At 36.0% G+C, this 15,234-nt stretch overlaps 1 protein-coding gene and 1 long non-coding RNA gene across 2 annotated transcripts; both read right to left on the reverse strand.

The window, feature by feature from the left end:
- Window positions 1–1,364: 1,364 nt before the first annotated feature.
- LOC113563931 lies at window positions 1,365–4,291 on the reverse strand. The gene is made up of 3 exons (XR_003407703.1): window positions 4,192–4,291; window positions 2,023–2,200; window positions 1,365–1,967 (listed from the first exon to the last, which is right to left on the reverse strand). It is a non-coding gene; the product is annotated as an uncharacterized LOC113563931 (long non-coding RNA).
- A 5,130-nt stretch (window positions 4,292–9,421) lies between these two features.
- LOC26527112 lies at window positions 9,422–14,653 on the reverse strand (the record flags this gene model as incomplete). The annotated part of the gene is made up of 4 exons (XM_026976425.1): window positions 9,422–9,577; window positions 13,306–14,056; window positions 14,124–14,379; window positions 14,437–14,653. Coding segments are annotated over 4 exons (1,380 nt in total), but the record flags the coding sequence as incomplete, so codon positions are not given.
- Window positions 14,654–15,234: the final 581 nt, after the last annotated feature.

The raw sequence follows: 15,234 nt of genomic DNA on the forward strand, positions 1-15,234 counted from the left end.
TCATCAACCACAGAATTGTTGTTGGATTTTATTATTGTTGTACTTTATGATTGTAACACAAGAAATAAATGAATTCAATGCTTAAGCAAAGCTTCCGCACAAACTAGGCATGTCTGAACTCGAAGAGTTTTCGATCGCAAGTCAAAAAATAAAAAACAGAAGTCTTAAAAGAAGTCAGAAAGGACAGTTGAGTTCAGTTTGGGACCTACAATCGGTGATTTCCACTCAAATTTTTAAACTAGTTTGTTAAAATAAAATATAATTATTTTTTATAATAAATACATAATTATATATTAAAAAGAGAATGGATTTCTCACCAATTATATTTAGCAACAATATTCATTCATATTCACAAAAATATACTACAAAATAAATTAATTTGAATAGCTAATAACTATTAATAAATAATATTAATTATAACAAATAAATAAGTAGATTTCCATAAATAATATAAATAAATCAATTTGAATAGCTAATACGTATGGAAAAATAAATAAATAAATAAATATAAATAAATATACAAGAAAAGATAGATGAAATGAAACAGAACACTGAAATAAAACTTACTAACTCTTACTTGACGGACCACCAATTAGAATTATCCTTTTATTCTTTCCGTTAGAGTATTCTGCTTGCGACGTGGAAAATATATTTAAAGTTAGTGACTCTTAGGTGCTTATGTCCGCTGGTGCTGCCTCAAGAATTCAATATGGCAATGAAGAGGTTGCATATTATGTTTTTTTTTAACTCTTTAGTATATTTATTAGTACAGAACACCAGTATACAAGTAAAAAATATGCATACTTATGTAAATTTCCAAATTTCAGTATTTGAAATGGAAATAATATTTTTTTGAATGTTTTTTTTATATTCTAATTTGTTATTTTTAAAAACCGTGCAATTTTGGGTGGGTAAAAAGGCGCCCCAAATTTATTGTTTCTTCTCTTAGTTCCTCTTAATCCTTTTGCTTAAAACTAACAAATACATAGAGCACATCGTTTGTTATAAATTTTAATAATATATCCTTATTTATACTCAATAAAAGTTTATATGTAAAGTTCAGTTGTAAACGGTAGCTAATTCGAGCGGCGATTTCAACTAACGATTATTAAAATAACTTCTTAAAAAAATAATAGTCACGGTATTAATTAATTACAACGAAATTAACCAAAACAATAATCAAATCAGTTTCTTAGATCAAAATTGATTTCGGACCAAAAATCGTCTTCTAGCACAACTACACACTTTTTTGTTTCCTGTTTTCAATCACTCAATTTTATGCGAGCGGGAAGAGAGCAATTATTTCCGCCACTAAAATAGTGGCTGCATAGTGCAAAACCAATGTTACACAGCCGTTACGTATCTTATTATTCTAGTGTCTTTGGTATCAGATAGTTAAAGATACGTAATTTTTTATTTTTATTCCTCCTTATTTTTATCAGTAAAAGGCGTGATGCGTGTCCAAACTGTTCTTGGTATATTGATAAAATGTTTGTTTGTTTTTAATGAATGGCATTGTTTTTTAAGTAGTTTTCTTTTTAACTAATAGTCTGTGGCATTGGGGTAAATACAAGTGTTTTAGTGTATTATGTGTTGGTGCTAGGAGCTGATACGCAGCTATTGCCGCATGCCGCCAAGAAACGTATGAGTCCTGTGACTCTGTAAATTCAGCCAGATATTTAACGGCGTCTAAAGTCGCGCTACATTGAGGATTATTAGTTATGTCTTTGGGATCGTAGGCTCTAATTTCGGGGGCCACGGCTAAGGTGGGCGCGACATGTGTTGCTGTCAACTGGTTGCTCAGTCCCTGAATTGGCTGATACAGATAAACTTCTACGAGTTGGTTTTTGGCAGCCACTTCCGCTAAAGCGTCGGCGTGTAAATGCCCGTGTCCTGGATAAGGGCTAGGTTGCTAGCGTAAGCTCGTCGTATTTTGATCGTGGGATCTTGGTAAGCCTCTCACCTCTCTATCATAACGAGAATAAATATTGGAAGTGCATGTGAAAATAATTACATTCGTACCGTTCGTCAGTCAGCAGTCCTCACTGCTCCACAGGCTTAGCTGTTAGCGTTTACTATGATCGGGTAATGTTTCGGCCACATTCCCTCCCCTTCACACATCCGTGTGCCTTTTGACAAGGCTGTCCGTCAAACGTTGTGTTGTCATTTCTGACCTACTCCACTTCTCGCGTCAGCACCTCTTTTGAAATAACATATCTTTATTGATTAATTTATTGCTGGCTAGTGTCATGTATAATATAAGAATTAACGGCTCTAAGAAGTTGACAACGATTGTTTTAGCGAAGAGTATCCAATTCACCACCGGACAACGGTGCACACGCCAACAAAAATTGTTGGCTATTCACGACTATAAAAGTTGCTCTGAGGACTGTTGTCTTTGCATATCAAAAACAAGGCGGATACTCGCCGCTGTGAAGTTTTTGTTATACCCGGTACTTGTAGAATAAAAGGGTATACTAGATTCATTGAAAAGTATGTACAATATTGCCATGCCCACTCTAATGCCCACAAACAGACCAAAACTGTCACGCCCACACATTTTTTAAAATGTTAAGCTTTTTTACATTATTTTTGTTTCTAATTTCGACCAATATTCCAAAAAATTTTGAAATTTCTCGTTTTCACTTCCACTCGTTTTCACTAATGCCCACAAACCGCACCAAACTGTCACGCCCACACTTTTTTAAAAATTTTAAGTTTTTTAAATTATTTTTGTTTCTAATTTCTACCAATATTCCAAAAAATTTTGAAATTTCTCGTTTTCACTTCCACTCGTTTTCACTAATGCCCACAAACCGCACCAAACTGTCACGCCCACACTTTTTTAAAAATTTTAAGTTTTTTAAATTATTTTTGTTTCTAATTTCTACCAATATTCCAAAAAATTTTGAAATTTCTCGTTTTCACTTCCACTCGTTTTCACTAATGCCCACAAACCGCCCCAAACTGTCACGCCCACACTTTTTTAAAAATTTTAAGTTTTTTTAAATTATTTTTGTTTCTAATTCCTACCAATATTCCAAAAAGTTTTGAAATTTCTCGTTTTCACTTCCACTAGCTGTTATTTCTACCAATAGTAAACATCAACGATAACCAAGAACGCAATCTGGAACCAGCTGAAAATTTGCAGCAACAAGCCTTGGAAAACCCTAATATATAAAAATTAAATACAAAAAAAATAGTTCTAAATGCCTTATCAATACCGGATCCACAGTTAACCATACCTTCAAAGATTTTGTTCCCAACACCTAATGAATTTTTGTTGCACCCTTTCTCTGAAAACTACGACCCCTTTCATTAGGAAGAAAACTTTTGGCAGAGGTAAAAGCAACAATTAGTTACCACGATCAAGTAGTGACTCTGTACAGCAACAAATACGAACTGAGCGAAGGCAAAACAGAACAAGAACAGTCACTGGAACCTGATACCATGCTCCCGACAACCAAAAAATAATTCACACATACTAAAATCAGACCTATACATATTGGAACATGTTAATGATGAAGAAAAACAAAGATTGTGTGCACTCCTGCAGCAATAGCATGACATACAGTACCACGAAGGTGACAAGTTGACTTTTACTAATCTAACAAAACATACCAAGCACAATCTACCCATTTATACCAAATTATACAGTTACCCACAGGCTTAAGAGCAAGAGGTGGAAAGTCAAAATATATGCTAAATCAGGGTATTATACGTACCAGCAACTCACCTTACAATAGCCCCATCTGGGTTGTCCCAAAGAAACAAGATACATCAGGCAAACAAAAATTCAGAATTGTATTAGACTACCGAAAATTGAATGAAATCACAGTAGGAGACAGACATCCGATCCCAAATATGGACGAAATCTTAGGAAAACTAGGCAGATGCAATTATTTCACAACTATAGACCTGGCAAAGGGTTTTCACCAAATCGAAATGGATCCAGATTCAGTTTCACAGGCTGCCTTTTCCACCAAGCACGGTCATTATGAGTATTTACGCATGCAATTCGGATTAAAAAACGCACCAGCCACCTTTCAACGGTGCATGAATGATATCTTGCGACCACTCTTAAATAAACACTGTCTCGTGTACTTGGACGACATAATTGTATTCTCAACATCCCTTGATGAGCACCTACAATCGCTCGAACTGGTTTTCGAAAAACTAGTAAAAGCCAACCTTAAGCTACAGCTTGACAAGTGTGAGTTTCTAAAGCAGGAAACCACATTTCTGGGACATGTCTTAACACCAGACAGCATAAAACCAAACCCTAAACAAATTAAAGCTATTCAAAAATATCCAATTCCCACTAAACCAAATAAAATATAAGCTTTCTTTGGACTGACGGGATACTACCGTAAGTTTTTCCAAATTTTTCCAAATTTTGCAGACATAGCCAAACCTATGACGAAATATTTAAAAAAGAATACGAAAATTGACACTACCAATCCAGAATATGATTCGGCATTCAAAAAATTAAAATATCTAATATCAGAGGACCCAATTCTTAAAGTACCCGATTTTACAAAGAAATTTACATTAACCACAGACGCAAGCGAGGTCGCTTTAGGAGCTGTACTCTCACAAGAGGGACACCCACTTAGTTACATTAGCCGAACGCTTAATGAGCACGAAACTAATTACAGCACAATTGAAAAAGAACTCTTAGCAATAGTGTGGGCGACAAAAACTTTTCGACGTTACCTACTTGGAAAACACTTTGAAATATCCAGTGACCACCAGTCAAAACTCAATTCAAAACTCACCCGATGGAGAGTAAGATTATCCGAATTCGATTTTGACATAAAGTATATAAAAGGAAAAGAAAACTGCGTAGCAGACGCCCTGTCCAGAATAAAAATTGAGGAAACATACTTGAGCGAACAAACCCAACATAGTCCAGAGGAAGACAATAGTGACTTAATCTTTATTACAGAAAGACCAATAAACACATTTAACAGACAGGTAATATTCTCAAAAGGACATATTTTAAAAAACAAATCCTTTCAGAGAAAAAGCTGAACAATATTTGATAGACCATTTTTGCGGTAAGAAGAGTGCGTTGTTCATTGAGAGTGACGCAGATTTCGAAGTCATTCAGGCCGCACACAAACAAACCATAAACACCAAATATACAAAAATCTTACGCAGTTCAATTTTATTGAAAAACATAACCACTTACGCAGAATTTAAAGAATTGATCTTGACTACTCATGAAAAACTTCTACACCCAGGCATACAAAAAACAAATAAACTTTTCGGAGAAACTTACTATTTCCCTAATAGCCAGCTACTTATCCAGAATATAATAAACGAATGCAATATTTGCAATCTGGCAAAAACAGAGCACCGCAGCACAGATATGCCAATGAAAACCACACCCAAACCAGAACATTGCCGCGAAAAATTCATGATAGACATTTATTCATCTGAAGGCAAACATTACGTTAGTTGCATGGACATTTATTCAAAATTTGCCACATTAGAAGAAATAAAAACAAAAGACTGGATAGAATTCAAAAATGCGCTTATGCGTATATTTAACCAGCTTGGCAAACCAAAATTACTAAAGGCAGACAGAGACGGCGCATTTTCCAGTTTGGCCCTAAAGCGATGGCTGGAGAGTGAGGAAGTTGAATTGCAGCTTAACACAACAAAAACTGGTGTAGCGGACATAGAGAGACTACATAAAACAATTAATAAAAGATTCGCATAATCAAAACATCCGACGACGACGAAACCAAATTAAGTAAAATAGAAACAATACTTAACATATACAATCACAAGACCAAACACGATACCACTGGACAGACCCCTGCACACATATTTCTCTACAGCGGACAACCAATATTAGACACCCAACAAAACAAAGAAAACAAAATGAATAACGACAGAGCAGATTATGAGGTTGACACTTGACACTGAAAAGGACCACTACATAAAGGCAAATTAGAAAACCCATTTAAACCAAACAAAAATGTAGAACAGACAGACTCTGACCATTACAAAATCACTAATAGAAATAGAGTTACTCACTACTACAAAACACATTTCAAAAAGCGAAAGAAAAATAATCAACTTTTAATTTCACAGGCACCTGGCACCTGATAACATTATTGCTTGTGCTGATCACAACGGTCCACGGACAGCAAATTCAAATTAATAATATTGACACCAACCACGGATATCTCCTTTTTTCCGATAAGCCAGTCCAGATACCATCCTCCTTTGAATATCATTGCTTGAGAATCAATTTAACTGAAATACACATTGTGGCCGACTATTTTGAGCAAAGGCTACAAACCAATTACCATGCACCCCAGGTCAAATTTTTATACAATAAAATGAAAAGAGAACTAGCCGGAATAACCCTGCAACACAGAAACAAACGGGGACTTATTAACATTGTGGGCTCAGTTTTCAAATACTTGTTTGACACACTCGATGAAAATGATCGAGTAGAAATACAGAAGAAACTTGACATGAACGCCCATAACTCAGTAAAACTATATGAACTCAACGACGCTATACGATTAATAAATGACGGAATGCAAAAGATACAGAATCATGAAAATAACAACAACATCATTAACACTCTTTTATTCGAACTAATGCAGTTCACAGAATATGTAGAAGATTTGGAAATGGCCATGCAGCTTTCCAGACTCGGGACTGTTTAACCCCAAATTACTAAACTATGACAAACTTGAGAATGTGAATAGCCAGAATATTTTAAACATCAAAACATCCACTTGGATTAACTACAATGATAACCAATTATTAATCATATCCCACATACCCATTAACTTTTCATTAATAAACACAATTAAAATAATCCCTTACCCAGATTCCAACGGCTATCAGCTAGATTACACAGACACACAATCATATTTTGAAAGAGCAAATAAAATTTACAATGCTGAAAATAAAGAAATAACAATGAATGTGTCACTAATATTATTAAACACTTAAAACCAATTTGTAATTTTAAGCCAGTGCACACGAAAGAAATAATAGAATACATAGAACCTAACACAATTGTAACTTGGAACTTAACCCAAACCATTCTTAAACAAAATTGCCAAAACCCCATTAATAATATAAAAATAAAAGGAAACAAAATGATAAGAGTAACCCAATGCAAAATAGAAATCGATGGCATAATTTTAAGTGAAAATCTTTTAAAACCAGAAATAGACTTGACACCCCACTTAATATAACATAAATAAAAATTGTAAAACATAACGACATCGTTAAAATGATTTCAGAAAACAACATTACACTTTACATACTAATGACCATTGTCATAATTGCACTTATTTTATTGTATTTATATTTAAGATTTGTAGCATTTAACCCATTCATGAATAAGAAATCAAAATCAAAACACACCACAACAAATAGAAATGGAAGAAGCTCCATTACCCCTACTATATCCATCGATCCCAGCCCAAGTATAGGCTTCCCTTTAAGGGGAGGGTAGTGACGTATTTGCGCCACCCAAACCGGCCAATTTAATTATTTCAAAGAACTATAAACAATAAAGCGCTTAATTGATTCCCATACTGTATGCCATCTGCGCAGTATGCGTTTTAATAAACAATTCTTTGGCAACGGCACTTAGCCGTTCTTGTAAACAAATCCTAAAGCCTGACCCAAGCAGCTTTGCCTGCTCTCAATGAAGCTTCTCCCAAACTTAAGTATCCAAGAGCAACGCTCTCCCAAAATACAATATTCCTAAAATACTGAGGCTTCTCCTCAATCTCACTTGCATTTGATTTTTAGTCTTAAGCTGAATACTGAACAATAAAGATCACAATCCAACCCGATTTGTAATTTCTTTTATTTGACAAAACTTCGGTTACAGCGTTGGTCTTAGTTACTGCAACGGTCCATTTAATAGACTCAAAAGTTATATAAAAAAGTGAAAAAATATCACATTTTTAAAAAGTGTGGGCGTGACAGTTTTGGACAGTTTGTGGTCGTTAAATTTGGTGTAGCAAAGAGTTTTTTGCCAAATCGATAAAAATTTACAAGCCTAATAAAAACATTAAGAAATATCAAATCATTTTCAAAAGGGTGATCGTGGCGAATATTGGCGGTTTGTGGGCGTTAGGATGGGCGTAGCAAAAAGATTTTTGCCAAATCGATAGATTTTAACAAAACTAATTAAAGAATTTAAAAATATCAGCTCAATTTCAATAAGTGTGGGCGTGGCATTTTTTACGGCTTGTGGTTGTTAGAGTAGGCTATAATTTCTCTACCAAATCTATAGAAATTTACAAATGTAATTAAAAAATATGAAATCATTTTTAAAAAAGTGTGGCCGTTGGATTTTCTGTCGGTTTGTAAGCGTTACGGTGGCGTAGCAAAAAGTTTTTTTTTGCCAAATCGATAGACATTTACAAAGCTAATAAAATAATTTAAAAATATCAAATCATTTTTAATAGGTGGGGGCGTGGCTATTAGAGTAGGGGTGGTTTCCTAACAAATCAACAAAAATTACAACTAATAAAATTTTATTAAAAATCATATAATTTTCAAAAAGATTGGGTGTGGCATTTTTGGATGGTTTGTGGGCGTGGCAACATCATTTAACAAACTTGCGCTGCGTCTATGTCTCTGGAATCTGCATGCCTAATCTCAGCTTTTACAGTTCCTGAGATGTCGACATTCATACGGACGGATAGACAGACGAACATGGCCAGCTCGACTCTGCTATTGACCCTGATCTATATTTTTCTGAGATACTTTATAGTCATCATACCCTTTTAATCTACGAGTATTGGGTATAAAAACACACACATTGGAAAAAAATGGAAAAAAAAGATTTGGGCATTAGTCGGCGCGTAGTTCAACGGGCTGGATCAATTTAACATATAATACTTAGGGTATTAGGTATTATTATATGATCTCGCTTTAGACAATCATGAAGAGGGGCTGCAATCTGCATTTAATTTTGTACCACTCAGTTATGACCAAAAACCTATGCATTTGTTTGTCGAAACTTGTCTGGGGAAAATCACATTAATTTTCAGTTTTTTTTTTACCAGCTCTTTACTCTCAGCGCTTACTTCAATGTTAAGCTCTGCTAAAGAATTTATTATGAAGGATAATAGCAAGTCCACCATTTGCGAGTTAATTTCGTCTTTAGGGAGTTCTACAATTGTATTCTCAGCGAATTTTTTGAATTTCAAAGACATCGTCGCTGAATGATTCGCTATGTTCTTGCTTTCTTTTCATCGATTCTTTGACCTCCATCAGGTCACTTCTGGTCGTGTAAAAAACATTTCCCTAATTGGCGAATAGTAGTCGAAGTTGTAATCCTTTGCTCTGCAATCATTTTATTTATAATTATAAAATTGCCAGAATTTTATTTGATATTGAGGAAGCATACTCGAAAAACCGATTAATGCATTAGTGGTAAGTCTGCACCTCCGGCTGCTTCATCCATTGCGTCGATTTCTCTGTCGGTCAGATTTTTTACTTGCCCTGGATAGTTTTCAAAGGCCTTCTCTGTCAACAGTATCGTATAGTCGGAGAGTGTCTTCGGAGAGCGCTCGCACTTCGGGGTATACGGTTCTACTAACGCGTGACTGATCGGGAAACACTCCCGGTTGTCAGTTGGAATAAGACCTTATCTCCCTTCATTAAGGTGTCCTTTGCTTTACCAAAACACTAGTTACCGCCCGCTAATTTCTGTTACCGAAGGGCAAATAATAATAATATAAAATGTTGGGGTATCGTATGCTATCAATAAGTCTTTCTTCGGTTATAGCCACAAAATTGATATAAAACAATTGACGGGATGTGTTGGTCGTTTAATCAACATGCCTGGCCGACATGCATCAGCTTCGACTTTTTAGAAAGCTTTTACAAAGTTCCTTACTAGAACCAAAGACACTAGAATAATAAGATGTGTAACGCCATACAATTTTTTTGAAGACGATTTTTTCGTTCTGGCTCCAGACTCTCTCGAATTTTTGTTCATTTATTATTTCACTTCGGAAGTTTATGGATTTTCAATCTATAATATTTGTACTGGATTGCCACCAAGTAATAAACTCTAATTTTGCATTGCTTTAATTCGAGCCTAAATAATTTCATAAATTACTTTATACTAAAAAATATGTCGTTAGAGAATTCAGCTCGCGACGTGGAAAATATAATATATTTGAAGTTAAAGATTCTTAGGTGCCCTGGTCCTGCCTCAAGAATTCAATTTGCAATAAACAGGTAGCATATGACGTTTGTTAACTATTTAGTATATTTATTAGTACAAAAGTATTAGTATACAAGTAAAAAAATATGCATACTTACACTGGTGACAACCGATTAGCACACCCTATGCTGCTCGTCTTAGAAACTTAATATCAGGAAAACTAAAAAAGCTTTTCAAATAAAAGCTCCCCTTAAAAGAATATATAATTTCACACTAAAATAATAGAATCCTATCTTCTAACTACTACTAACTTTATTAATAACATTTGAAATTAATGTAAACATACATAACATACAAAATTCAATATTATTTTTGCGACAGCCGATTAGCACAGTCACTTGAAAACTTAAAATAACAAAAGAAAATGGGGTCAAACTTCATTCAAATGTTATTTTTTAATATTAATTTAAATATTTTTAACCTATTTTAAAAACAAATTAATAATGGACTCGTGTGTGGATAGCTGCGTTGTCCTGCTGGAACTTCCATTTCAAGGGTCCACAAATATCCTTGATTGCAGGGAAAGCCGTATTCAGTAAGCCTTTGTACGCAATGACATTCATACGGCTGGTAAGAAACTGCAGTTCTATAGTGCCAAAGTATGCTATAGCTCCCCACACCATGACACCACCCGCACGGCTGTGCAATCGATCAAAAGTATGTTCTTCCTTTCTAAACTCTTTTTCATCTGAAAAGACTACACGCTCCCACTCCTTAGTCCATGTCATATTTGATCGACAGAAATTGAGTCGTTGCATCTTTCTAAGTTGGTTTAGAGGTGTTTTTTTTTTTTTTTAATATTAGATGCTTTATATGTTCAGCATTCGAAATAACTCTTTGCACAGTCCGAACGCACGCTAGTTTTTTTCTTTATTTTGGCGGCTGAGTCACGGCATCGATTTTCAAATAATATTTTATTAGACCATATTACAACGAAATTGATAATCAAATAATCAAATTCATTTCTTAGAGAAAAATTGATTTCGGACCGGAAATCGTCTTCTGGTACAACTAAACGCACATGCACACTTTTTTACTTAATGTTTTCACTCACACAAGCAAAATAATTATATTTTTAGATTTTTATATTTATATTATTTATTTATATTATATTTTTTTTAACGCGAGCGGGGAGAGAGTAATTATTGCCGCCCCCAAAAAAGTGGCTGCATAGTGCAAAACCAATGTATGACCGATATGCATCTTATTATTCTAGTGTCTTTGCTAGAACTGACCCACCCAAACAGTGTTTCCTCTTGCTAAGGAACTTTTTGTTCCTTCGGAACTAGCTGATCTAAAGCCAGTGTTTTCCCAAAACCCTCTCCCGCCAGTAGACGGAAAATCAAGCTGTTTGACCGATACATTCGGACTCCACAGCCTGCTGTTATTTGACCGATTCGTTTGCGTCGCGAGCCTCACCTACTACTAGGCTACGTCGCTCAAGAAGTCATAGAAGAAAAAAAGTTTTGAACATATCAAACAACAAAGCTTATTTGGCCTATCAGGTTGGCAGCGTTGGCTTTACGTTTTTCGGTTAGTTTCCTCATCCCCTCTGCCAAGGATCGACTTGTCCACTCTCGCAGCAGTCGCGAACTTTAATATAAGGTTGTCAAATATCTCCGCCTTTTTGTCTTTTGAATTTCGCGGCTATTTACAAAGCGCTACAGAGCTCGTATCTGGCAATACTATACATAATTTGAAAGGTCTAGACATAACCTACAAAACGACGCTATGCATGATTAGGATATTTGGATATTAGGATTTGGATATTGCGTTCAACAGTTATAGACGTGTAAACATGGAGTTCACTAACGCCGAAATTCGCGCTATTTTAAAGTTTTCCTTCGTTAAAGGCAAATCCGCTAGAGAAACGCTCCGTGAGATTAATGGTGTTTTGGGGGATGGTACTCTATCGCTTCGAACCGCGGAGGAATGGTTTCGACGATTCAGAGCCGGTGAAAACGACACCATGGATAAGCCAGCCGGCGGAAGACCTGTGACGACAAATACCGATCAAATCATGGAATACATCGAGTTAGACCGGCATGTGGCATCTCGTGACATCGCCCAGGAGATGGGAGTTAGTCACCAAACCATTTTAAACCATCTGCAGAAGGCTGGATACAAAAAAAAGCTTGATGTTTGGGTGCCACATGATTTGACGCAAAAAAACCTTTTGGACCGAATCAACGCCTGCGATATGCTGCTGAAACGAAACGAACTCGACCCATTCTTGAAGCGGATGGTGACTGGCGACGAAAAATGGATCACATACGACAATATCAAGCGAAACCGGTCGTGGTCGAAGGCCGGTGAATCGTCCCAAACAGTGGCCAAGCCGGGATTGACGGCCAGGAAGGTTTTGCTGTATGTTTGGTGGGATTGGAAGGCAATCATTCATTATGAGCTGCTCCCATATGGCCAGACGCTTAATTCTACCATCTACTGCGAACAACTGGACCGCTTGAAGCAGGCGATCGACCAGAAGCGTCCAGAATTGGCCAACAGGAAGGGTGTAGTGTTCCACCAGGACAACGCCAGAGCAAACACTCTGTTGATGACTCGTCAGAAGCAACGGGAGCTCGGATGGGAGGTTTTATCGCATCCACCATATAGCCCGGACATAGCGCCAAGTGATTACCACCTGTTCCTGTCCATGGCGAATGCCCTTGGTGGTGTAAGGTTGAACTCAAAAGAGGCTTGTGAAAAGTGGCTGTCCGAGTTCTTCGCAAATAAGGAGGGGGGCTTCTACGAGGGAGGTATTATGAAGTTGCCATCTAGATGGAAACAGATTATCGAACAAAACGGCGCATATTTGAACTAAATCCGATCACTGTAACACTTTTTATAAGGCATTGAATAAAGAGCAAAAAAGCGGAAGGGAGATATTTTCCAACCTATTATATATAGGTATAAGCTGATAGCAATTTAAACAAAGACAATTTTTTTTAATTAGTCGTAATATCTAAAATTGTTCTGAATAATTTTCTACCTACAATAAGGACGTATGGCAGAGTTGTGTAGCATTAAATAATAATAATCATTAACCATTAACCATTTTTATAACCTACCTGGCCAACAAAACTGGGAATTTCATAGTTGTGCCATCCTTTTAAAATATTATTTCCCTTTTTTGAAAAGCCGTTGTCACTCAATAAAGGTTGACACCCAGATTCATTTAAAATGGCTGTAATCTTTTCTGTGGGTATAATAGGGTTATGATCCATCTCGCCAATATTTCCATGCTGCGGAGTGGCGTGACCGTGATCCAATCCAGCTGGTGTTGAGTCTCCTTGATTAAAATCGTCCCCCATGTCATGATTCGTGTTTCTTGGTGTTAAAGGCATCTCAGTTATTGATGATAACTGTTCCATTTCATTTAAGGACAAAAGGTCTGGACTTCGCATACTATCAAAAAATGTCAATTCATTTTGACATGCCATACTTTCTTGCTCTTTTGATACAATGTCCACAGAAACGGTAGATATCCCTAGAGATTTATGATTCTCTCTCAGGACTTCAGGAGCTTCCAAACTTTGAATAAGTGAATCGGCTGCATGGTCCAAATACGAATTAGACACAATTTCATTCTTACGTTTGCGCCCTTTTTTATTAAAAATAATTAATGCGTTCTCGTTTTCTTTGGCATAAGATTCCAGTGCAAGAATTTCCATTGGTGCAACACTTGAAAAGTCCTCAAAGAATTTTGAATGCGAAAACAACTGTCTATTGTAATTACTGAACAAAGCTCTAGCTGGAATGGATCGCGAAGGTAATGAAAAAAGTTTTTCGACACCTCCAGTTTCTTTCCAATACATTAACCTAAAATAAAGGTTTGTGTTCACGTTGATTATTTTTTTAGTTTGTATAAATTACATACACATAATACCTTTTCGTTGGTGGGGCCAGATCAAGTGTGGTTAATATATCAGATGTATCGGCTAACTGAGCCTTCATTTCTTCTCCAGAAATATTTTTTATTTCGTCGATAATAAGTTTTCTTTTGCGTTTGGCTTTGGTTACGCCTTTATGAATCGATGCATCTAAAGGAGCTAACGCAAATCCCTCATCTTCGTTTTGAATTAGCGTTATTTCATTTATTGGCACATTTTCGGATACACTAGCATGCTCATTCAAATTATTTTCTAAAATAGTTTATTATTAATAACAAATTTATAGAGATATCTTATTAAGTCTTTTACCCTCTTTCTCATCTTCAATTGAATTAGCGAGCGAGGATGCAGGCGACGGAACGTTATGAATATTATCAATGGCGTCTTCATCAGATTCATCTGTGTTGATAACAGCAGAAGCTTTGGGAATCTGCTCAACTGACTGAGAGGAATCACCGAAAAGATCGTCTTCAAAAAGGGCTGGTTCTAAAAAAAATGTATATTTAAGGCTGATCACAGGCAAAGCTTAATAAAATTTAAAACAAAAGTTACAAATTTTCTTATCAATTCTTTTCTTTGTTTACATTTTTTAATCCGTTACTAGTAGAGTAAAAGGGTATACAAGATTCGTTGAAACATATGTAACATGTAGAAGAAAGCGTTTTCGATCATATAAAGATCAGGATCAATAGCGGAGTCGATCTGACCAAAGACACTAGAATAATAAGATGCGTAACGCCATACGTTTTTTTTTGCACACGATTTTTTCGTGCTGGCTCCAGGCTCTCTCGAACTTTTGTTCAAGAGCCAGCAGCTCTCTTGTACGCATACAGCGACAGCCGATCACTGTATGTGTATGCACACGTATGCTCATATAATATGTTGTCTAATATCGCTTTTTTGCTCTTTATTCAATGCTTTATAAAAAGTGTTACAGTGATCGGATTTAGTTCAAATATGCGCCGTTTTGTTCGATAATCTGTTTCCATCTAGACGGCAACTTCATAATACCTCCCTCGTAGAAGCCCCCTTCCTTATTTGCGAAGAACTCGGACAGCCACTTTTCACAAGCCTCTTTTGAGTTCAACTTTACACCACCAAGGGCAT

The sequence above is a fragment of the Drosophila erecta genome, unplaced genomic scaffold (genome assembly GCF_003286155.1).
Source record: "Drosophila erecta strain 14021-0224.00,06,07 unplaced genomic scaffold, DereRS2 tig00000021-arrow-pilon, whole genome shotgun sequence".
Classification (NCBI taxonomy): domain Eukaryota; kingdom Metazoa; phylum Arthropoda; class Insecta; order Diptera; family Drosophilidae; genus Drosophila; species Drosophila erecta.